The 26398-nt window shown below is 40.2% G+C and overlaps 1 protein-coding gene across 1 annotated transcript in view; it reads right to left on the bottom strand.

The window, feature by feature from the left end:
* PCSK6 (proprotein convertase subtilisin/kexin type 6) overlaps positions 1-26398 on the bottom strand; it is a gene marked incomplete in the record, with an annotated part of 1289931 nt that overhangs the window by 267416 nt on the left and 996117 nt on the right. Inside the window, 1 exon segment of the mRNA XM_044078680.1 lies at positions 10159-10335. Coding sequence (XP_043934615.1) covers positions 10159-10335 — 177 coding nt within the window.

Below are 26398 nucleotides of genomic sequence, written 5' to 3'. Positions count from 1 at the left end.
CATGAATTTCAGAACAAACTGGCTCCCCACTTAAGCACCATGTTCAATAACAGCCTTGCATCAGGCTTTATGCCCACTGAATGGTGCACAGCAACAGTTATCCCACTCCACAAAGGGGGAGCCACCACTGATCCCAGGAATTATTGACCTATTAGCCTGATGAGCCTGGTCTGCAAGGCCATGGAACGTATTATCATGAAACTCCTAAACAAAGACACTGGTAACCTCCAAACTCTGGATCCCACCCAGTTTGGGTTTGTGAAAGGCAGATCATGCCTCCTGAACCTGATCGACTTCTTTGAGGCAGTCACCAAAGCCGTAAATGAGGGTTAGGTGGTTCACACAGCCTATCTTGACCTCGCCAAGGCTTTCAACATCATCCCCCATTCTGGAATTATAGCTAAACTAGGTATAAATCCCTACATCACAAGATAGATTGTCAACTGGCTCACTGACAGAACCCACACTGTAAAAGTTGCAGACTCCAAATCTGACCTCAAAGTAGTGACAAGTAGAGTACCCACAGGGTTCTGTCCTGGGACCTCTCCTGTTTGGTATCTACTTCTCTAAGTACAGGCTAACACAGAAGGCCTCTGGCTAATGAAGTTCACAGATGACTGCAAACTAGGAGCCATAGTCAAGTCCCCAAATGATGTGAACATCCTACAGAAGGGCCTCACTGAGACAGATGCCTGGTGTCAGAGCCATGGCTTCAAGCTCAATACCAAAAATTGCAGTGTCATCCCCTTTGGTAAAAACTCTGTACCCATGAACTACCACATAGGCAGCAATCTACTTAACACCAAATGCATAAGAGACCTTGGGACCCAGGTGGACAGTAGTCTCTCCTTTGATAGTCACATCGCCACAGTAGTCAGGAAATCCTTCTATGTGGCACACCTCATCATAAAAGGGTTCTCATCCAGGAAAAAAGAGGTCACTGTTCCCCTCTACTCGACACTCATTCGACCCATTATAGAGTACAATTCCCCTTTTGGAATGTACCTCACAAGACATCTGCAGCAGCTGGAAAGGCCACAGAAGAACCTCACAAAGAGGATTACTGGCCTCAAACAAATGCCCTACACTGACCGCCTCAAAAAACTCCAGCTTTACTCTGTAGCATATCGCCTACTCTGAGGTGATCTCTGCCTAACATATAATGCTATGTCAAACCCAGAGCTGTTGGACATGCTACACCTAAAGAAATCCCAATCCCTCCGAGCTACATGCTCTAGGGACGTAAACCTTGTCACCACAATAAACAGGACATGCTGGAGGGATAGATTCCTGTCCCAGAGACTTCCCATACTCTGGAACGGGCTACCCATCTATGTCAAGCAAAGTTCTTCATTAGCACTCCAAGAAAAATCTTGATGAGTGGATGGGAAATAGGAAATACACCCTGGGGATCACTTCCGTCTCTCTGGCACAGAAAAATAACTTTCTTGGGTGGCATAAGCCAGGGAACTCTGTTGGCTAGGCTTATGTAGGCCCTTGGGCCTATAGCCTAGTACCTACCTATGAACCTAAATGGAAAGTTTCTAAATTAAGGGCACACAGTGTCATAAGAGCACAAATATGAGAAATAATTAAATCTGAATTAAAGACCCTTTAGATGGATTACACTGGCACTAGGGAGAGTCAGAATGTTGCAAAATTGCACTTCCTACAAAGAACATTTCTAGATTAACAAGGACGCATAATTGAGAGGAGGCAAATAGGAGAAAAAGAATTCTTAGGTTGAAAGTATTTAACAGAGCTGATAAATATAAGGTAGAAACCGTTAAACAAGCCCTCAACTTTCGAAGAACACAAATATTTCTTGCACTGAGATTTAGATGGCAACTAGTGACAAATTTGTTACAAAGCTGTGTCATTGTCAAAATGGTAATTTACTCCCTGGCTGAAATTCACCAACAGATTGTATTTTATTTCTCTGAATTTTACAAAAGTGCCTCCTTTGATCAAGACACCCTGTGAAAAGCAGATGAATTCCTAGCTAAAATTCCAATACCACCTACCACTGAAGTGTGCATGTGACCAATACTTGTATCTGAAGTTCAACAGGTACTGACCACATTGGCCAAGGGCAAGACTTTGGTCCAGACAACATACTACTAGAGATCTACATGGAGTACGGGACCACAGTTTACAGACAACTTTGCAAGATTATCAAATAAATTATTTGAGGGTTAATCTCCTCTACAGTCATGGCATCAAGTTGTAATATCCTTAATTTTGAAAGCAAATAAAGGCCCATTATCTTTTGCTTCATATAGACCCATATTCGTTTTAAATCATGACTACAAACTGTTCATGTCAATCATGGCCATGAGGCTTTCACAAAATCTGCCTTTTTTTACTACATTTTAATCAAATGGGGTTTGTTCCTAGCTGTCCAACCTTTGATAATTTTCTGTAAGCAATTATGTTAACTGAGGATGAGTACAGAATAAAAACTTGATAGTTTTGATGCTGAAGCATTTAACCACATCATCTGGAATTACTTATGGCCAATACGGACTAGCATACTGCTCCCACCAATTTTAGAGAAGTCTTAAAAAGACAGTATTGTAGAGACCACTGCTAAGGTAAAGCAGCAAGCTAGGCTTTTGTCCACATTCTCACTGTTAAGGGGTACTTGACAGGGATACCTCATGTCCCCACTTCTCTTTGCCTTACATCTGGATCTTTGCTCAGTAAGAATTAGACAATCAGCTATTGTAGATAACTCACTAGGAGGGTTATATCACAAGACCTCATTATACAAGGAATATTTGTTGCCATATCTCTCCTCATCTGAGGGTCCAATGCTTTTTTAGGATACAAAATTAATGTTGGGAAGACATATGCATTGGGATTAACTTGCTCTCTAAGATTAAGCATTGTTACCAGTTTTTGGAAACTACATCACCAAATATTTAAGACTATATCTAGCCCCTTCACTGCAACTTTCAGTTGAAGTCAACAAGTTATTAATAAATATAATAAAGCATATACTGCAAAACTGGTGCATGCTTTGCCTAGATATGACACAAAGAATACAATAATTAGCCTGCTTTGTGTTACCGCTAATACATCAGGCACAGTGTTGCTGCAGTCACATGGGGGCAGTTTTTAGAGACAATTAACAGCCAGATATTAAACATCATATGGTTGTGTAAAACCAATAATATCAGCAAAGACGCTTTATTTGCCCCCAAATGTGGTGGGGTTAACACTTTTGGATTTCAAACTCTCTACAAGAACACGTTTAAATATTTGCAGGTAGTGGTTACAAGATCTATACAGCAACCTGGAAATCTATGGCCCTTGTGAGTTTTGGAGGTTCTCAGTTGTTTACAATGCCTAAGGGGCACTGACAGGTCTGAGGGAAAATACGACTGGGTTGCTGTCCGTTTCCAGATAGCTGAACTAGAAGAATTAGTCCCGATTCAATTTTTCCTAGGTTGGCTTTTCTCACTGCACAGTACTGTCAATGTCTGAGGAAAGTCACGGATTACATTATTAGGAAAAATTAATAGAGGGGAATCTTATTTCTTGGCAGGAATTTTCCTACAGCTTTTGAGTGCAGGATGGATGGACTGAAGTATATAAACTATCGCAAGAAGCACATAATTTACTCATGTATAAAAAGCAGAATGCTTACCCTTCATTGCTCACTGGATCTTGGAAAATAGGAGGGGACACGTATTTAAAGCATAGATTAGTAGCCCTTACAAATTCATACTTGGCAAATAAGAAAATTAGGCTGACAGATTCAGAATCCAATGGGAAATGGAGTTAAACACAGTCACTCTGAAAGAGCTACAGGCTGTTATAGTCCTACCTAGGAGACCCAATGGGGGCACAGAGTAGTGCAAACACACAACATGCATAGTGTAGGTATAACCACTGTTGGTTCATAGGTGTGTACTAAACTAATGACCACTAGGGCCTTTTTAAGCCTAGTCATTCATCCTAAATCTCTGACATGTTCTGGTATCCTTGATAAGTGTATGCAGGGGCTTGGAAAATTAAACATTTATAACCAGAAGCCTAAGAGATTAATCACTGCAGGCCACCTGTGCCCATCAGAAATATAGGTGCCAAACCAGGGATGAATTTTCGTTTCCCATCCAGTTGTCCAAGTTAGACTTGAATTGGGTTAGGGAGGAACTCTACTTCACATGGATGGGGAGCCTTGTTCTAGAGAAGGTGTAGTTTCTGATCTACATACCTGTCTCACCAGCAGGTCCTATTTATATCGCAAGCAGTTTGAATTTTTAGAATGGGTAATTCAGGTGCTGTTTGTTTTGCAGGTGTGCAGGAGGTCCATGAAGGTGGGGTCCAACACAAGCATAGATCTCCCTTCAACAGTGTGTAGAAGATAGAATACAGAGATAGGACTTTAAGGTGGTCTGCATAGGACATGTTATTTAACACCTTGTATTCTTTTTGTGAAGAACCTCTGTGGACATTCCAATTGTCAGATGTGCCTGGTTAGGTACATACCAAAAGGGGCACTGTGCTCAATGATAGGTCTGATATCTACTGAATTATACTAGAACAATGACATCCCTCAGACCTAGATGCCATACCTTTGTCAAACATAGAATGATTTCCTCACTACTGTAGATATGTGATAGTCAAAGGATAGAGTACAGTATACTGAGTCTGCTCTTAGGGTTGTGTTGTCAATATGATAGTTACCAGGGATGGATGACTTCCCCTCTAGAACACTATTATGCATTTCTTGGCATCAACCAAGAGGGTGACTACGCACCTTAATGGGAAATAAAAAAGCTGAAAATATCATCATCTACACTCATCTGCCATACAGTTTTGTATTATTTATCTAGGTTTAATGTATTTTGTATTGTTGTGTGTTTACACAGTAGCCAACTAGAAAAGTGATATAATCTAAACCAGTTAATAGATTGTTATGGATTTTGAATTGTGAAGTTTTTGTGCAATAAAGGTTTATTTGCTTTATAAAATATACAAAAGCAATACAGCTGAAGTAGAAAATACACAAGTACATGAAAACAAAGCAAATGGTCATCTTTAGGTATACCCAGGCACTGATATGGATCTGAGGAACAATGCCACTGGACTACTGTCAGGTGTTACTCCATCCATTTCCAGATTGCTGGGCTTCAGTGAAGCAGAGGGATAGAAGGCTAAATTAGCTATGATTCAATTTTTCTGAGACTGGCTTCTCATTGTGCAGGATAGTCAATGTCTGAGGGAAAGTCGTAGATGATATTATCGGGAGCAATTAACAACAGACAAGAATCTTATTTAATGGACAAAAGCCTACCTCTCACATAGTCTTTAAGAGTTATATAAAAGCTGGTGGGCATGTGTAGTAGCTGGTGTGTGTGTGTGTCTGTGTGTGTATGCGCATCTGTGAACTTCCCTGCTTACACAGTAGAACTGATGTTGATATAACTGGGTCAATATTATGGACTTGCCTTCATTTTTCAATTTCATAGATAATCAAGGTCATGACAAAAAGTAGGGTATTTCTTGTAAGCACATATGTCCATGCTGACAGCTTCTGATCTCATTTGTAGAGCGATTCTGATAAATGTCATCTACAGAGAATGACAAGACCTTATGGTTTGGTGGGTGACAAAGGTGAATGTTCACTACAGTGACAGCCCCTGGTCTCTGTGGCTTGGTTTCATTACCAGAAGACATCAATTTTGAGGGCATGATTTGTCTATGAAATTAGATACAAGAAGTAAAGACGAGACATTTTCAAGACTGATTTTTTTTTTCAAATCTAAGTCAGTATTACAATGACAAGTGCTCAGGATAAACATTTAAGCATGATAAAAATCAGAAGCCAAACAAATTCTAGTTTTTCACAGAAGAAAATTACCAAAATTTGCCTTATTCAGCAAGTCAGCTCCAACATGTCAAAAGTGAATGCATCATTTCACTCCATTTTTTTCTGCGGGGGAGCCATTCATGACTTGGCAATTTTCTGCCCACTCAAAATTTGTAATTACATGACAGCTTTGTTATGTGTGTATGCGCAGCTATGCCAGCTGCCATGGGGTTAGGGAAGCATAAGTGATATCGAAAATTAGTCAAGTCTCTCTTGGTTTAATGACTCAATAGGTGCACTCTAATTGCAAATTTCAAGAAAATAGCCATTTACTGCCACTCATGTTCAGTTAATTATGCTTCTCAGTGTTTTTGCTGTTAAAATTTGAAATAATTTTAAATAAACTCCATTGAAATTGGCCTAGTAAAGGGATACTGGTATGGAGGGGAAACATTGACCCTTTAACCTGCCTGTAGTCCCTTTTTGCTATGATCCATCTCTCTCGCTCTACACGTCTAGATACACAATACTATGGCAGATATGGCCTCCTCATATCAGAAGTTGCCATTCTGTCCCTGTAAGTCAATATTGCGATTACTCAGTCTCTGTTGAGTATGAATGCATTGCAGCTGCATAAATGATTGAAAAGAATGCTTGCATGTTAACAACTGTACCTGGTTAGTATAGCTCTTTGATGCAGTTTCTATAGGAAAATAACACAGAGCTATATTGCTGTTACTCATGCTTAGTCACTTATACTTCTCAATGTTTTTGCTGTTAAAATTTTGAAACGAGTCATTAAAACTGAAAGACTGGCTAGTTTGCAATTTCAGTTTCTGCTTCCCTAAACCACGACAACTGGTGTCGCATCACACACACACACACACACAAAACTGTCATGTAATTATAAATTTTGACTGGGAAGAAAACTGACAGATCATAGAGGGCTCCTCTGGAGGAAAACAAATTGGAGAGACCTGGATCGTAGTAGAGAGAGACTGCAGGCAGGGTAATGGACAAAAGCCCTCCATCCATACCAGTATCCCTTTACTTGGTAATCTCAATGGAACCGATTTAAAATTATTTCAAATTTTAACAGCAAAAACATTGAGAAGCATAACTGATGAAGCATGAGCTGTCTGCCATTTTTCCATATCCAACCGCAATACTAGCTAGCTACAGTTAACATGCAAACAGACTTAAATCATTTAGGCAGCTATGATACATTCTTATGCAATAACGTGACTGAATAAGTACAATACTGATTTGTAGTGACTGAATAGCCACCTCCTGTTCTGTGCAGATTGAGCTTTTGTGATTTGTGGTACCGACATTCTAGCTAGGAATTAAATCTCCTTTCCAGTGGGAGTCTTGATCAAAGGGGGCACCAGTGTATAACTCGGGGAAATAAAATATAAACGGTTGGAGAATTTCAGCCAGAGTCAACTGTTACTATTTTGGCAACAATGCGTCTTTGTAACAAATTTGTCACTTTGCTGCTACTGATGAATGTAAATGTTACATAAAATTGAAATAAGCCACTGTGCAATTTCACTGAAATTGCCAAATCTGAAAGTGATTAAGACACAATTTCAAGGATTAAACAGCACCAAGAACGCTGTTCTTGTGGCATTTCGCAAGTTGCATTTTACAACATATTTGAAATCATGGGATTTCTGAGCAAGCATTGAGCAAATACAACTCATACCTATTTATTCCATCTAAGTGTAATAGCTGTAGAAGTTACATGTATTTCTGTCTGCAGACCACTTTCATCAGTGATGGTTGTCTGCATCCAACTGTATAACCTCAGCATTTCTCCAAGGATGATGCAAAAATGTCATTGAGGTGCAGTAACTTTGGAGTTTTATTATAACAAGTAGGGGATTGTAGGAACTCCCCCACCACCAGCAGGGCACCAAAAGCACAACAATGCACGACTATAACTTTTGTAGCACTCGCCACTTGCTTGTAAATTTGGTTAAGGACAAGTGAGCCACAATGAAGTCTGTGGTCTGTGATTAAACTACATCTGTTTTTAACAATGCATTACACCAATTCCCCTTCCAAAACTACACCAGAAAAGGCCAATAGCATTTTGCTCTTTTAACACACAGTTATGCATAAAGGTTAACTAGGCTATTAGACAACCTATTAAACCAAAGTCTGAGTACTGGCTTCATCCCAGTTGAGTGGAGGACAGCCACTGTCATCCATTTACACAAAGTTGGAGCGTCCACCGATCTGGGAAATTATAGACCCATCAGCCTAACTAGCCTGATCTGCAAGGCCATGGAACGGATTATCATGGACCTCATTAACAAGGACATTGGCAACCTCCAAACACTTGATCCCACGCAGTCTGGCTTCATCAAAGGGAGGTCATGTCTGTTAAATTTGGTCGACTTCTTTGAGATGGTCTCCAAAGCCATGGACAAGGGGAAGACTGTGCACACCACCTACCTTGACCTGGCCAAAGCCTTTGACACTATTCTACTCTTGGACATAAACTCTCCCAGCTAGGCATCAACCCATATGTTACCAGATGGGTAAGCTAGCTAACTGGCTCACTAATAGAACCCACTCACTTAAAATAGGGGAAGCCAGCTCTAATAGTAGACCTGTAACAAGTGGTGTACTCCAAGGATTGGTCTTGGGGCCTCTACTGTTTGGGATATACTTTCCTGAGTTGCAAGCCTAAACTAGTGGTCTGTGGCTGACCAAGTTTGCAAACAACTGCAAGATGGGCACTGTCAAATTCCCCTAGTGATGTGAATATGCTCCAAGAGGGCCTTAACCAAACTAATGACTGTTGCCAGAAGCATGGCCTCAAACTGAATATCAAGAAATGCATCATTATCCCCCTTTGGTGAAAATGGTGTCCTCACTAATTATCACATTAATAATGTATTAAGCATGCAATCAGTAGTGAGGGACTTGGGCACCTAGGTTGATAGCAACCTGACCTTTGGCCACCATGTTGACTCCATTGTATGGAAGGCTTTCTACATGGCCCACCTCATAAGTAAGGGTATTACATCCAGAAACAAGGAGGTCATAACATTCCTGTACTCCTCCCTTATCAGACCCATTATCGAGTACAATGCCCCCTTCAGCATGCACCTTGTCAAGCGCATGCAGCAGTTGGAGAGGCCAGACAGTTTCCTAACCAGGAAAATCCAGGGTCTCAAACACCTATCCTATACAGATGGACTAAAAGCCCTGTCCCTCTACTCAGTCTCATACAGACTGCTCAGAAGTGACCTGTGTCTGGCATACAAGGCCGGCTCAGACTCAGCCTTGATGGAGTTGCTGCATATCCGTACGTCAAACTCCACTCACACAACCCACATGTAAGGTCTCAATCTGGTCTGTGACATTAACAGAACTTGTTTGTGGGAAAGATGTGTTCCAGTGACTCCCCCATCTGTGGAATAGACTTCCTTCTCCATGTCAAGCAGAGTACCTCAATGGTCCTCTTTAAGGGGAACCTGGATGACTGGATGGGAAACAGAAAATATATCCCTGGGATCCGACCCGTATCCCTGCTGGACAGGGAAAATAGGTGCTGACTTTGTGGGAACATGGGTGAAATTCTTGGCTAGACTTATAAGCGCTTCCGGGCCAATAGCCTAGTATCATCCTAAGAATATATGAAATGATGCATTCTACAGAGGACCACTATTTCACCCCAGGCTGGAACATAATGTCAGCTCTCAGCAGCAGATCCTAATCCTGTACAGTTAAACCTTTCCTAGTTAATAGGATATCCCTCAGGAGATGCAGCAAATGAAAGCTGGCCCTGGGCGCGCACACAGCTGAGGACGAGACAAAAACATCTTCAGCTCTAGACAAAGAGCTGAATGGGAAATTTTTTCTATAATAACTAATATTTTTCAACAGAAACTTACCAAAAGAGCTATACTAGGCAGCTACAGATGTTAATATGCAAGTGGACTTTTAAATCATTTCGGCAGCAGTGCATTTGTACTCAAGTAAGCAGACCTTTAAATCATTTTGGCAGCTGCAATGCATTCATGCTGAGCAATAGTGATTGAGTAGTCATAGTACTGACTTGCAGGGACTGAATGGCACCTCCTCCTGTTCAGTGCCAATCACCCCAATAGCTTGCAGCCACGGCAGCCGCCCCCTTTGCTCTATCCTAGTTATGGATTTTTTTTATGCAGTACCCTCCTAACATCTAATTAATCAAGTTTGGTTTACAGCTATTTTAATATCCTGGTAATACAGAATGTTTCCAAGAATCACATACTGCATGGAATAAGCAAATACTGGACATTCAAACTGCTTGTTTTATTGTTTTATTGTGTGCTTACCATTGTATTCCTCATCATCTTCAGTAATCTCATGTGGGCTGGTGGTAGAGTCCAGCCTAAACTGTGCATTTTCCCTGCTGGGAATTTCTAGCATTCTTGAACGCGAATGTGCAGAGGTCCGAGAATAAGGGTATTCTGATGTCCCATACAATATAAGTGTCCACTCTTCAAGTGTTCCTGAAAAAGAAATACAATTCAGTGACATCTATGATGAGTAAGCTCTGTGTAACACAGGAAAAACAACCATCTTCACAAAGACAAAATAACTAGAAAAACTATAGAAATGTAATTTACAGTGCTAAGACTGTCAAAAACAGAATATTCACAAAGAAATCAGCCTAAAGCAGAAAGCATTTCGCCATTACTCACACAATAAGCAGTCAATGCCTCATTAGCTTTCCATATTGGAAGACTTGGAAAACTATTAGAAATGCATGCAAATGCATGACGGCTATCTGCAATGAGAGTAAGCTAAAGCATGCATACTCTGAATAAGAAAAGTTTGTAATGATTAAAAGGGTGGAATAATGCCAAAACAAAGATGAAAAGCATGAGAATGTTATGCATTCTTATTTTTCCTGGAACCACATGTGGTCTTCATCTATGTACTCGCATCAGTCACCTTTCTATATGCAACAAACATTAAAGAAATCAAATATAATACATACTATGACAATGACACAGATTATGTTGGTGTTGCAGCTTGATTTTCAACATCTGGCTCTAATGCAAATCATCTAAAATAATGCTCAGCCCCCTTCTTAAATAACTGTCATACTCGTAAGGTGCAGAACAACTTCTGTACATTTTGAAAATGTTTCCTGTATGAAATGTTTTACAGCACTGCATGCAAAATTATGAAGCAGTACTATGTATTAAGACAGACAATGAGAGTTATGGAAATTTGCAACATCTCTTGGAAAACTAAGTCAGATGAGGCACTTCTAGTAGTGCCCGGGAATGCTGTGAAAATACAATGTTGGTTTCTCTTATTACTGTCTGCCATTACAATAAAACAACTAAGACACTCAAAGTAGTTTGAGCAAAAATATTTTTATTTTTCAAATAGATAGCAGTACATTTAAATTATACTAACATGTTAAGATGAACACTAACTTGACAGACACTAAGCACACGGACCAAGTTTTGAGGAACATTCCTTTCAATCATAGCTTACATTTCAGATTGACAGCAGAAACATACAACTATTATTTGGAGACTCTTGGCCAGCAAACTTCCCACATACTCCGCACTTTATGACTTGATTTGCATAGCTATACAAACAAGCTGCACCCATCATGGAAGAGAGAACAGACCAAGGCCATTCCTTTGTTTTAGCACAAAGTAACACTACAAAGTTTATTTAGCTTGCAACATTATACAGTTTGCTGTAAATATTTTTGGTGTGAAAAACAGGAATCCATTTCGTCAGTTGTAATATTTGAAAAAATTCTACTAGAGAAAATCGATTTTGACACTTAGATTTTTCAATATTTTAATATAGGCATAACAGAGCCTAAGTAATACTTTGCCTGCCTTGATTATACAGAATCAACTATTCTGCCTGGTATAGGTTTGCAATTCTAAGGCTTTCTTCCAAATACATATTTTAGGAGACTGTCTTTTTTAATTACTTATTTGAATTAATTTTTTAACCATTATGCAGTTTTATGTTAAGATTTGTGTGGTCTTTCTATTGTCTTTAGGAGAAATGACAATTCATGGGTACATAAAACACATTTAACATTTGTTTACTGGGAAAGTCCAACTGGGACAAAGCCCATTTTCAGTGTAGGTATGGGGAAAAATGCTCCAGACACTTCTTTGGAATGTGGGAGGAAACCAGAGCACCCAGAGGAAATGCACTCGAAAACAGGGAAGACATGCAGACACCTCACAGAAGGCACCCCAGCCAAGAATTAAACCAGAGAACCTCTTGCTGTGAAGTGACAATGCTAAACATTGCACCACTGTGCTGTTCAATACTGTGTATAAAAGCTTATGCTCAGCAGCAAAGAACAGGATCCTCCCACCACAATCTGGCAAATTTTAAGTCTGTCAGAGAAGGCAACCCCACTAAAACTCTGTCAACAACAAATTAAAAAGCAATTACTTTAAAAACAGGAAACGTAGGTGTTCTTTAGGTTCTTTACAAAGGACCCCCTTTGTAGGAACTAAGGTAGCTACACATGTTGATGATTTGGAGGAATACATAGCTTCCGGTTAATCACAATAACTCCATGCAGCATGGCGGATGCCCAAACGTGACCTTATATCTTGCAAAATGTATCTTACATTGCATTTGGGTAAACTCAAATGACCTACCCACAATGCTTTGTGCCTCTTGAGTGTAAGATCATTTTGGGAACCTCTAAGGTACTTATCTTTACAACACTGGGGTAACATTTCAGCTACAATCTACTTTTAAATTACAAAAAAGGAGATCACATCATAGTGGTGTGCAAGATATTTAATTTACAAGCAAATTGATTTTTTTTATTTTTTATTTCACATTTGTTTACCAGGGTAGTACACAATGATCACAAGTGGCCATTTATACATACGGCCCAAGCTATTAAAATTATTTAACTTAACACTGTAGCACAAATGAATGCTTACAATTGTTTGCTAAGGCTAAAATAAAGTGTAGGAGACTGTTGAACATAACACTGTTTTGAATTTGTAATGTGCATGCATTGACTGTGGATATCACATCAGTCCCTTAGCCATAAATAGCAAGTGCTCTGCCACAAGGCACACCTCGAGAAAGTTTTCACTGAGATTGTCATTGTGCAGTAGATTGTGGACATTACATCTGTTCTTTAGATGTAAATATCAGGAGCTCTGCCACAAAGCACACCTCAGCGAAAAGTTAGACTGTCATTGTGCAATGTAAGCAAGTTTAACATGAAAAGTGTTTCTGTATAGTAACTTTAGTCAAATATGTGCATGCCCTGTGCTGGAAAATGGTTGTGACATTTCCCCAAAAGGAGTAGTTCTTACAATCTAAGGGCCATTTAACCAAACTGGCCACTGACCTTTCACTTAACTATTAGATTACACTGTGAAAGCCAATTATTTCATATCCCTAGCTTCTTTTGTCTGCACTCAGTAAATGAAAAGAAAAAAAAACACAAAAATCTGTTCTACAGCCATCACTCATAGGATCCACTTGTTATACCTCTCAAAACAACTTTACTGCTATCAAAGAAACCCTCCTGTTTCTATTCCACTATTACTTACTTCCATCTAACATTTACCATTCCCAACAGCCTTTGTCCCTCCCATATTGGTTTGCATCCATATGCTGTCCTACTCAGTCCCCTCCCCAACAGTTCCTCTGAGTCACTCATGAACAAAACTCTCTCTTCCACTGATCCCTGTGATCTTCTCTCATACTATGATAAGATTAATACTGCACTCTAATCTCTTCCTGTATATCTCTCAGCCTTCCCCTTAAGGGTTATACGTCGGTTGAACTTGTACTGATGTATATTGTTGGTTACATTTTCAGAATGTATGGTTTGTCAGTCTATGACACTACCCATACAGTCTTAGGGTTTTCTTGAAGGCGTTTTAGGCAGTCCAGCTAGTTTAAATGGTGCTTAGAATGCAAGGGCTACTCCTTGGGGGGATATAGCCACTTTCCAGCACAGGGCAGGCATGTAATACTGCCTATAAGCCCTTAACATCAGCCTCTCTCTACATCCACACACAATTAACTCTATACTTTTTGATTATCATTCTATTACCTTAACGGTTTTACACAAACAGACCCCTTACCACATAAAATCATCCCCACTCATATCAATATTTCCCACACCTGTATTCAAATATCCACACCTCAAAATCCACCATAAGCTTACAGATCAAATTATTCTACATTTCAATGTCTGCATTTCCAAAATAATTCCTGCGCTGCTTCCTATCTTAACTGAATTCTCATCCTCTACCTTTCAAAACCTTCGATTTCTTACAGCAAGTTCAGAAACAGTTCCACAGTACTACTACTTTTTGGGCATAACATCCTACCAACACGCGTTACTTTAACAATTCCAACAAAGCTCATATTGCGTCGTCCAAGCTAAATACTTGTGAACCTCATCTCCCAATCACACTACTGATATCACCACTCCTATATCCTACTGTTCAGTTATCCAGAGCAACAGCCATTCACTTACAAATTGTGCATTAATCACAATCGAGCCAAAATGCCTCTTCCCCCTCTATTGTACCTCTATAACCAAAAATCTTACTGGTGAAATCCACCCAAACCCAAGCCCAATTCGGCAAATTCAAGCTCCAAACATCTCCCCATCAGCTCCTTTCTCAGGACCACCTCACCCACACCATCATCCTGACCTTCATATATACCATACCAACTTCTGAAGAATTCATAAACTCTCTGAAGTGCATGTCTGAATAGCAGTACACTCTTCGGACACCTTAGTTACCAAAGAAACCAGGCTATGCCAGAAAACAAAACATGAAGAAATTGACACACACGGCTATAACAACATCAGATTAGAGAGTGCCAATAAAAAGCTGTTGTTGTCACCATTTTCTAGAAAAATGCAATATCGCCTTTTCCCCCAACATTCTGCCAACTTTCTCCAACTCAGAAATCCTAACTATGCTAAAACTAAACACGCAAAACACAATCTCAATCATATATACTTAACCTCAGGTAACAATGATAAAGCAGTGGAAGATATTCACTGCTCAGCCTCCTCACAAATCCCTCAAGAAAACCATAATACTCAGTAATGTTAATACAGATTGGCAAACCATAAAACCTGTTTGGATTATTCATCCAATAATATAAATATGTACAAGCTCAGCCAACTTAAGACCACACCAACTAGAAATAAAGCTACAGCCCCTCAAGAAACTCAATGGCTCACTTATCAATCTATTCCATAAGGTACCAAACAGTAGTGTAGTAAGGGAAGGGCAGGTGCCTGGTGCAAAGGGTTATAAGGCATGATCGCAAGTTCCTGCTCTTCACTCAAAGAGCAGAGGTGGGTGTGGTTAGGCTGCTGTGGTAGCTGATACACCAATCGCATTCCTACAGTCAGAAGTCTTTTTTGGTATCTTCTCTTTCCTAAAGAGGCCAAGAATTTGACTAAAAAAGCTAGTCAGCCTAGCTGAAGTCTTTTTTTTTTCCGGCTCTTTCCTCAACGAGCTGAGGGGGTGTGTTTTAGACTGTTGAGAATCCAGAAGAGCAAGCAACTTTTTTCTTTTTCATTTTTTACTCTTCACTTGACGAGAGTGTGGAGTGGGACTTGAGATACCACCACTAGATGAGCCAGCTACAGCTCTGGTACCTTATGGTGCAACATTCCAAAACACATCAACACAGCCTGCTAAGCAAACTTGCTTCTTTTCATGAAGACAATTTTATTAACATACTACATCTCCTTGACTCGGAGTTACTAAAGACTCTCCTTACTGACATGCCTCTCAACCCTTTAGCAAAAGGTATGTGGACAAAGCCTAACATAATGGGGGGGGGGGGGCAAAGGTCCAAACAGAGAGACAGATTTTAAATATCACTCTCATAAACTTGAGTTAGTACATATTTTCTGAAGTGCATGAAGTCTGAAAGTCATATGTCAATTATTTACTGACTTCAATCCTTGATGGACTTTCCAGAAAACCACAAATTTAATAAGAAAGAGATCAAGAATATGAGACAAAAATAAGGATATTCTGCAAAAATATGGACAATTGAAACATATTCCAAGTGATGATGCAGTCTCCATATTTAATAAAATATTCCAAGGTGTACTAAACACAATAGTCCACTTCACGATAAGACAGTAAAAGCCAACCCTACCCCATTGGCTGTCCTTAAAAACTAAACTAATGAAATAAAGAGATGAAGCATGAAAGATTTGGACAAAAAAAGCATCTCACACTTTACTAGTATATAGACAACTAAGAAATGTAATAAAACTACTCATCACCAAAGATGAGAAAGCCTATTACTGAATCAAAGCATACATGCTAATAATCCAAAACTGTTCTGGGACTCCTTCAATGAACTGCTAAATCCAGGACAAGCTACATAGTCAAAACAAGCAAGCAAACAAGATACCATAGTTGGCAAATTCAGTACCCAGTTTGCACACACTGTACAGTCCTTAACAAACCAGGTGACTAATCAAGATCTTCATGTCCCTATTCAAATAACCTCCTTCAATGTTTCTTCTTCCACAGGATTCCAACAGGTGCTATTAAAAATACTTCAAAAAATCAAAGCCTGCTACAACTGCCCTTAAACTTATGGAACTTATAAGTATGTAGGGACTCTTCAAACACTAGACCCATCTTAGTTTGGGATTCATCAAGGGTAGGTCATGCTGACTCAGTCTGGTGGAGCTTTTTGAAAAGGTCACCAAAGCAATGGATGAAGGCAAAACAGTATATACTTTACACTACTTTATACCTTGACCTAGCCAAATCTTTTGACACAATCCCCACATCAGACATAGCAAGAAAGCTAAATATGCTAGGAACAAACCCCCATGCCACATTTTGGATTGTCAACTGGCTCACAGGATGCATGAATCAAAATAGGGGAAGTTACCTCCACAAAGAGACCAGTCACCATTGGAGTCCCCCAGGGTTCTGTGTTGGGATCTCTCATCTTGCATCTACTTCTCTGAAGTAAAACCCAATGCCAAAGGACTCTGACTGACTAAATTTGCAGGCAACTGCAAGCTTGGAAAAGGTACCGAATTCCCAAATAATTTAGCCATGTTGCAAGGTTTGCCCCAAATAAATAATTGGTGCCAAAATCATGAACAAGCTAAATGCCAAAAAATGCATCATCATATCCTTTGGAAAGTCATCTACCCCGGGCAACTACCACAGTGACAATACACCTCTAAGATGCAGTTCTTCGTGATTTAGGAACTTATGTGAACAGTGGCCTACCTTTCGACCAATGTGCCAGTTGTCATAAGAAAGTCCTTCTATACTGCTTAATGTATAAACAAATATTGTGTCTATATCTAGGATGCCACTGCCCCCCCTTACTCAGGTCTCATTAGGCCAGTCATGTAGTATAATGCACTCTTTGGCATGTATCTGTCCAGACACATGCAACCATTGCAACACCCACAGATATAACTTACTAAAAGGATATAAGATCTAAGCAATATATGCTACGTGGACTGACTAAGACCTGTTATTATACTATGTATTCTACAGATTGCTCAGAGGTGATCTGTGCATGGCATACAAGGCATCCGCCGACCCAGTACTCAAGGATTACTGCATATTAGTAAATCAAAATGTATCATAAATATTCCGTCTAGGGATCTAAACATCTTCTGCAACATGTTTGGAAGGACAGGTATATCACACAGAAGATACAATTGTTCTGGAAAAGATGCCTCATTCAAGTAAAACAAAGCTCATCCCTGTCCATATTCAAATGCCACTTGGATCTATGGATAGGAAACAGAACATTTACCTCAGAGTTGCCCCCTGTACTATTAGTGGACAGAGGCAGTTCCTAAATGCTTCATCTCATGCATGAGTCCCAGTTATTCTCACTAAGGGTAATAATGAATTATGGACCATGGGATGGGTAAGGATAATCTAACACCAAATAGGATAGGTTAATTCAAGCACAAAAGAGAAATTGTTGAGGCATAAAATGTGCCACAAGGGCAGCCAGATTAGTCCTTACATGTGAACTTGATGAATTACATATCCAGTTTCAGTTCTGATAAATCAATTCATATCTAAAAATAAAGTCCCCTTGCTAAAGAAAAAATCCTTTATTGTTCCACTGTACAAGACTGGAATTGATATAGACCTTTCAAACCATAGGCCAGTAGCCATCCTATCATCCCCGTCTAAAATATTAGAAAAATGCATTCATATGCAACTTCTCAACTCTCTGACGATCAGCTTCTGTCTTCATCCCAACATGGCTTCCATCCTCATTACAGCACAACTACTACTTTGCTGAATTTTAATACTGTCAACACCCATAGACATGCTGTAAGTCAAGGCTCCACCATCTTCCTAGACTTATCCCCATCCCAGGGATCACTCCAGTGGGTCTACTTGACAGAGGCACTGGGAACTAATATGAGGTGGCATGATGCCAGGACACTTCTATGGGCTAGGCTTGTAAAGGCTCCAGGGTCATTAGCCTAGTACACACCTATGAATAGACTGATTAAGAGACAGCTCAGTCACCACTTTGGGCATAAAAGGATTAGTATGAAGGGACACCCTGTCCTTATGAAACATCAAAATAAGGAAGACAAGCCATAAAGACTTGAAGCTTAGACACCCATCTGGCAGAATTAAGGGTAAATAAAAGTACTGCCTTCTAAAAGCAATTCTGCAACAAAATTAAGATCCCTGGGAGGGGGAAGAGGCCTCCTGGGAGGCCTAATATGAAGGATGCCTTCAAAGAATGGTTTAGCTTCAAATCTAGAAGCTAAAGGGGTGATAAAGGCAGACAAGTAGAAATAGCTGATAAGTAGACCAGAAGAACAGGCCAACCCAGCATCGAGCAGTTCAAATAGATAAGAAAGAACCACAGGAACATCCACAGAAAGTGGATCCAGAACGACACCAACCAGAAAACCTGTTCCATTTGGATAAGTAGGATTTCCTAGTAGTGGGTTTCCTGGACTCCTGCAGGACCCTAAGCACACCCTCAGTAAACAAAGTGTATGAGGAATCAAAATCCTATCACCCACAGTGGCAGTTGAAGAGTGGAGAGGTGGGGATGGATGACAGATCCCTTGTCTTGTGTGAGTAGCTCCACTTTGTGAGGTAACTTGTGATTACTTCCCTTGGCTAAATGCAGAAGAGGGAACCCATGCCATCTCGGTCAAAAGGGAGTCACCAACAAGTTTTTGGGAGCATCCTGCTGAATTTTGAACAGGACTTTTGGACTGAGGGGAAGGGGAGAGAAGGCATAAAGAAACATCCCCTTCCAAGAAACAAGGAGGGCGTCCACCTTGTAAACCAGAGGACTTGGGACAAAATAGAGGAAGTTGTCTTTTCAGAAGGGAGGCAAAGAGATCTATTCGAGGACCACCCTACTGGTGGACAATGTTCAGAAACACATCCCTGTGAAGCATCCATTCATGGGATTGAGTTATGGACCTGCTCAGAGTATCTGCCATAATGTTTTGACCTGAGGGAATGTAGACTGCCTGAAGTGTCATTTGATACTGGGTAGCTAGTTTCCACACTATGAGAGCTAACCAGCAAAGAAAATACCTTGTCCCCCTGTCTGTTGACAAATTACATCACTGTGGTATTGTCTGTAAACACCTTGAGAGGTACTAGGGAGATGAGAAGATGAAAGGCCTGAAGAGCCAGCAGAAGAGCCCTCATCTCTGACACTGATGTGCTCTTTATGTTGAAGTACCCAGACTTGCTGCACCTTTACCTAGCCAAAACTTGCTTCCCATCCCATGTCTGAAGCATCTGTGAGCAGCTCCTGAGAAGGCAGAGGTGGATGAAAAGGCAGCCCTGGATTGAGAGTCTTCTGCTGAATCCAACACTGAAGTTTCTGCTTGAGACATAGAAGAAAAGGAACTAAAAATTCAAGGGGATGAGAATGCTAAAGCCAAATTAACTTTAGAAACTACTGAAGTTTTCTCATGTGGAGTTTGACAAAAGGAGGCATAGGAATGGTGGAAGTCATGAATCCCAGAGCTCTCAAATTCCCTGGTTGTTACTGAAACCATAGGAAAAAGGGATTGCAAAAAGGAATGAGAGTTAGGACCTTGAGAGCAGGCAGGGATGCCAGTATGAGATGACCCTGAGGAGTAGTCGGAAAGGACTTTTTTAAATTTATAGTGAACCCCAGGCTCTGCAGAAGGGAAATGGCAAAATGAAGATTTTGCAAGATCTCTAGAGAGGATACCCGAACAGGAGATCATCCAAGTAGGGAAAGACTTGGATCCCCCTTGGTCTGCAAAATGCAATCACAGGAACGAGGCATGTGGTGAATACCCTTGGGGCAGTAGAAAGGCAAATGGACAAAGCAGAGAACTGCAAAGGCCAGGAAGCAACACAGAAAAATAAAAACTTCCTGAAAAGGGACAGATCAGGATATAAAGATAAGCATCCTTGAAGTCCATAGATACCGTCTACGCCTGAGGAAGCAGAAGAGGGAACAAGGTCTGAATGGACAACATACAGAAAGACGGTACCTTCAGAAAGGCTGTCAGATGAGAGAGGTCCAAAATAGGTCTCTAAATGCCTTCTTTCCTGGGCACTAAACATTTTGGAGCAAACCCCCCCTTTGAGAAATGTGAACTTCCTGAATAGTGAACTTCCTGAATAGTTTCCCCGAGTCAAGAAATCCAGAAGTACCCCTGGGAAAAGGGCAATTGCTCCTGAGGGGGCTGAGGAATTACCATAAAAGGGGGTAGAGATTTCCAGACCATGAAGTACCCCTGGTAGATAATGTACAAAAGCCAGGAGTCCTGAGTAATCTTTAACCAAACAGGAAGAGAAAGGGACAGAGGAAGATAAAGAGGGATGTAGCCGAGAAGAACAGGATAGTCGGCCAGTACCTGGTTTGTCAGGAAAAGGAGATTCTAGGGCACAGAAATCTGGGTAGCTTTAGCAAGAGGATCCTGCTTCCCACACTTCTTACCCTTGTGGGGAGGGTGAGACCGTCTCCAAACACAGGCTGGCTTATTGGGATAATTTCTCTGAAATTTAGGCACAGGAGGAACAAAAACATGTTTAAGTTCCTGAAAGGCCTTGCCCTTATCCTGAAGAGACAAAAATCCACAGCAGTTACAGCAAAAACAAGTGTTTGTTGTCCAGAGGAGACTCTATCAACTTAATCTTAATGTCATCATGCAAAGGTTAAAGCTAGGAATGTCTGCTCATCACAGAACCAAAAGCAGCAGCCCTAGAAGCAGCATCTGCTGCATCATAACTACACATAGGGTTTTACATTAAAAGTGGGAATAATAAAACTAAAACTGAAGATGTGAATTTGATAAAGAAAGGAGGAGACAAAGGAAAAGTGACAGAAAAGGATAAAAAGATAACAGAAGATTTGTAGTGCAAATAATTAGTTTTCAGCAAGGAATAGAACAGGAGGAGGATCAACTGCAGAATGCCAAACAGAAAATAAGGGATTACACTTTGATAATATACATGAGTTTAGAAAGAATGATGTTTAGCAACTGTTTTTTGTTAAACACTAGAGCACAAAAACTTTTAGCACAATGACTCAGGCAACAGAAAGTAGAAAAGGCTTAGGGAGACCATAACAAGGAAGCTAGGAGGAAGAAAACTAAAAGATCTGGAAGGTTTTGTTTAACAGTATTCTTTAACAGTATTCTGGAAGAAAGCAGTGCAGGCCCATTTCAATACTAAACCATGGCTATATTGTTCATGTGTATAATGGAAAAAAAGAATGGCTAAAGTAATGTCAAAAGGGATAGATATGGATCAGTGTGATTTTGTGGAGGAAAGGCAAATATTTGACAACATTAACAGATCACTGAGGAGCCAGAGGGAAGCAGAATGTAAGAAAATACTATTGGTGTTGGTGGGTCTTGATGCAGAGAAAGCATTTGACAGAGTAAGCTGGGACTTTATGAGCAGAGCAATGGAAGCATTTTCATTTCCTGAAAAATTATAAGATTGATTAGGACGATATACGAGGTGAAAATTAAAGTGTGTGGGGTCCTCTATGATGATTTCTGCTTGAGCAGAGGAACTGGCCAGGGTATCCTCTTTCCCCTTTGTAATTTGCATTATATTTTGAACCACTGGAAAAGAAAATAAGGGACTCAGAAATTCAAGGATATAATTAGCATGGTAGTCAAGAAAAGCGGACTCTTATTTGCAGATATTTTATACCTGACAAACCGGTGTTGTGGAACATTTTAAGACCGTTTCAAATCTTTTTGGGATACAAAAGCTAAACCAAAGGCAATAGAGGCAAGTTATGTATCCACACATTAATTGGTTCTGCAATATCCACATTTATGGGTGCATAAGAAAATGAAGTATTTAGGAGTATGGATTAAAAATGACCCTGGTGTGGCAGCCAAGGACATGATAATACAAAAACTGAGAAAATGGAAACTTAGTTATATGTATATGGATAGTAAGATACAAGCAGTTAAAATGTTTTTAGTCCCATTAGTTATACACAGGTCAGGCATATTTTTATCAACCAGAGGAGAAGCTGTGGATAGCAATTAATAAAGAGCTGAAAGACTACCTGGAAAAGGAAGACGGCAAGAGTCATGTGGGATAAGCTAATTCTTCCAGTAGAACAGGGCAGACTGGGATTACCCAATTTGAAGAAGTATTTAAGAGCTACACATTTAAGGCTCCTATACATAGCACAAGCAGAAAACTAATTCAAAATGGGAAGGGATGATGATGAAACGTGAGGGGGTGGTCTCAAGAAACGAGGAGAGACTGGGATTTTGGATGCAGGCCTTTAAAGAGAATAATAATCATACAGAATATTATATCCATAAAGTAGCAGAAAGTATCCTAAGAACTAACCCAACATGGGAATGGAGAAAGGAGATTCCGCCAATAGGGTAAGACTGCAAATTAGGGATATAGACAATAGGAAGAGGGGGCTGGAATTTATTGGAGAAAATTGGCAAAATAATCAAGATATTGGAAACAAATAACTATAGAAGAAAAGGTAATAGAATAGGAAAATGCTAAGAATTTATTTGGAGTGCAGGTTAGAGATTGCCTTCCCTATCAAGGATTGATAGAGTATAGGCAAAAAGACAAATAGGGGTTCCTAAATGAAATAGCAGCACTGGCAGAGTTTCAGTAGAGCCCAAAACAGAAGCTGCCATTAAAAATGAGTAATTAGTACAGCATGTAAAATATTGTATGATAACTGTAAGAATCAATCAGAGGAGGTTAGAAAGGATTGGGAAGAGAGATTGGATAAACAATTCACAAAGAAAATATGAGAGGATATATGTGTGTCACCCAAATATACAACAAAATCTAGACTATTTAGGATTTTTGCATGGAAATGTTTACATAGATATTTTTATACCCCAAGTACACTCCAGAGATTTTTTTACTCTGATAGACAGCAAATGTTGAAGGTGCGACTGAGAAGAAAGAGTTTATTGGGAACATATTTTCTGGGAGTGTGGTGAATTGGTGAACTAAAAATTCCCTGCAGGATGAACTGTCGGGGACCCTGGGTGGGCAGATCGGTGTGTCAAGGGAGATTATTTTTCTGAACTATGATACAGAATAGGAATTGCCTAGACATGGTAAGGCCTTGTTGTGTCTAATTATGGTGGCTGCAAAAAAGTAATCACTAGAAAATGTGAACCAAAATCTAAACCAACTATACTATAAGTCGTGTATATAGTAACAGATAAAACAACTGGAATTGAGATCTTTTAGCAAACTACACAGGAAACCTGGGACTTGTGGGAACAACACTTACAGGGAGAAATGAGGTTTAAAAGAAGGCAAGACTTAAACGAGCTACGTAATGATTGACTGAATATGACTGGGTAGATTTTAAGTGATGTATAATGTTTGCAACTGGGAGTGTGTCAGTATGGTTTGTGATGTAAAATGTTTGCAGCTAGGATTGTGTCGATGTGGTTTGTTTTCATTTATATACATATATGATTGTCTAAGTCACAAGTGATGGTTTAATAAAGATGTTTCCTGTTTAAAAAAGGGGCAGGAACTGAATAATTTATGTAATCTTGTTTAGGTTGTATGATACATTAGAAGTGTAATGTTTGTAAACATGAATGTTAATACAGTTTGATTAGTTTTATATAAATGTAAATTTGCCTATGTCACAAGTGATAATTCAATAAAGGTGTTACAAAAAGACTAAATATGCCATAACTGTCTTTCTCCCATCTCATATTACAGTTTCTCATATTATACTAACTTACCTTTAATTTCCTTAAGCCAGCTAAAATTTATATAAATATTAAATTAGTGTCATACAAGTTGGTTCTATTCTTAAGCAATGTTTTTATATTATCTCTAATTTGGTATAATTATTTAAACTGTAGCTTTTAATTTTTGTATTTCTGAAGATTGCAAAATCATTGTTATTAAAAGGTTTTTGTAATACTTTGGAGCTTTTCTCCCTGGTCCTCGGCTGAAACTTGTGCTTTGCCAGAGATGGTCTGCACCTGTCACCCCTCGGATTCAGGTTACTGGCTAATACTCTTGCCATCCCTATAGTGCCTTTTTTTTAGGCAAAGTTCAAAGGACAAAACCACCACCGTAACGGGTACAAACATGCAAAATCTGAAGGTGATGCTACTAAATGCTAGAAGTCTAAACCTCAAAATGCACTCTCTTGAGGCACTCCTAAAAATGGAGAACATCGATAGCTGTGCAGTAACTGAGACCTGGTTCAAGGCTCATAAGAGCATCCCTGCAATACCAGGCTACAACTCTTACCACACTTTTCGGCCACCAAACCAGGACCGAAACACTGACGATGGAGGAGTGTCCATATTCACCAAGGATATTCACACCACCAGGCTAGTTGCCCAACACAATGCGCCTGGAATTCTCCAGGTGCAACTAACACTAGGTAAGACTGCAATCCAAATTGTAGCTTGCTACAGATCCCCCACCATGCCCAAGACTTTCACTACACCTTTCTAAGCATACTGGAAAATATTAAGATACAACCAAACACCCTAATACTGGGTGATTTCAACTACCCTGACATTAACTGGGAAAACTACTCATGTACCAACACCTTTGCCCAACGGTTCTTGGAATTCATAAATTCCAATGCCCTGGATCAACTAATCCATAGTCCCACCAGGGGCTCCAATATCCTAGAACTGGTCATTACCAACATGGAAAACCAATGCGCCACACCTATGGTCATCCCCTCGTTGGTCAGGTCTGACCATAAGCTAATCACCCTCAACATCCACATCACACCCCCACCCCCCAAATAAGGAAATCTCCATAAAAAACTTCTCCAAAGCCAACTTCATGACACCCATGCAGACAGGAACTGAAAGTTCAACTGCTGAATCCTACGCCAAGGCACTGTACAAGCACATCCACTCATGCATGAATCGTGCCATCCCAAATAGAACCAAGATGCACTCCTCCAAAAAAAAGGAAGACAATCTGGTGGTCCCCTGCCATAAACAAACTTTACAACAAAAGGAAGAAACTGTTGCAGAAAGAGGAAAATCCCAAGATGCAAAAAACTCCCTTAACAGCCTCCGTAAGAAGCTGAGAGCCCTCATAAAATCCTCCAAAGCTAGTTACGAAAATAAAATTGCCAAAGATTCTAAAGACAACCACAAGGGATTCTATAACTATGTCAAGAATTTAAATGGCAATGCTCAGATCTGCTCTGAGCTACAACAGAATGGCATTAAATATACTTATCCCAAGAATATTGCCAATATCCTGGCATATCGATTCAGTGCCAATTTCACCCCCCCACCCCCTAAATGGCCCATCTTAATACTGGAAGATTGCCAAATTCTGGTAATAACAGCCACACAGGTAAAAAAACGCACTCTCCAAAGCTAAGAATACAGAATCCATGGGACCAGATGACAACCCGGGCTGTGTACTACATGAACTACAAAATGAATTGGCACCTCACCCAAGTGTCATGTTTAATCATAGCCTCCCCTCAGGCTTTGTGCCCACTGAGTGGCGCACAGCTACAGTTATCCCACTCCACAAGGGGGGATCCACCTTGGATCCCAGGAACTACCACCCTATCAGTCTGATGAGCCTGATCTGCAAGGCCATGGAATGTATTATCATGGAACTTGTAAACAAAGACGTTGGCAGTCTTCAAACACTGGACCCCACCCATTCTGGGTTCATGAAGGACCGATCTTGTCTCCTGAACCTGATTGACTTCTTCGAGTCAGTCTCCAGAGCTGTGGACGAGGGTAAGGCTGTCCACACAGCCTATTGGACCTACGCCAAAGCTTTTGAAACCATTCCCCACTCTGGAATCATAGATAAACTTACTAAGATGGAAATTAATCCCTATGTCACTCGATGGGTTGCCAACTGGCTTACTGACAGAACCCACACTTAATAGTAGCAGACTCCAAATCTATTTCCAGACACGTGACAAGTGGAGTACCTCAGGGTTCAGTCCTGGGACCGCTCTTGTTTGGCATCTACTTTGCTGAAGTACAGGCCAACACTAAGGGACTCTGACTAACAAACTTTGCAGATGATTGCAAACTGG

The sequence above is a fragment of the Protopterus annectens genome, chromosome 7.part1, assembly GCF_019279795.1.
Source record: "Protopterus annectens isolate FY-2018-M chromosome 7.part1, PAN1.0, whole genome shotgun sequence".
In the NCBI taxonomy this organism is placed as follows: Eukaryota; Metazoa; Chordata; order Ceratodontiformes; family Protopteridae; genus Protopterus; species Protopterus annectens.
This window is presented reverse-complemented; position numbering and strand designations above follow the sequence as displayed.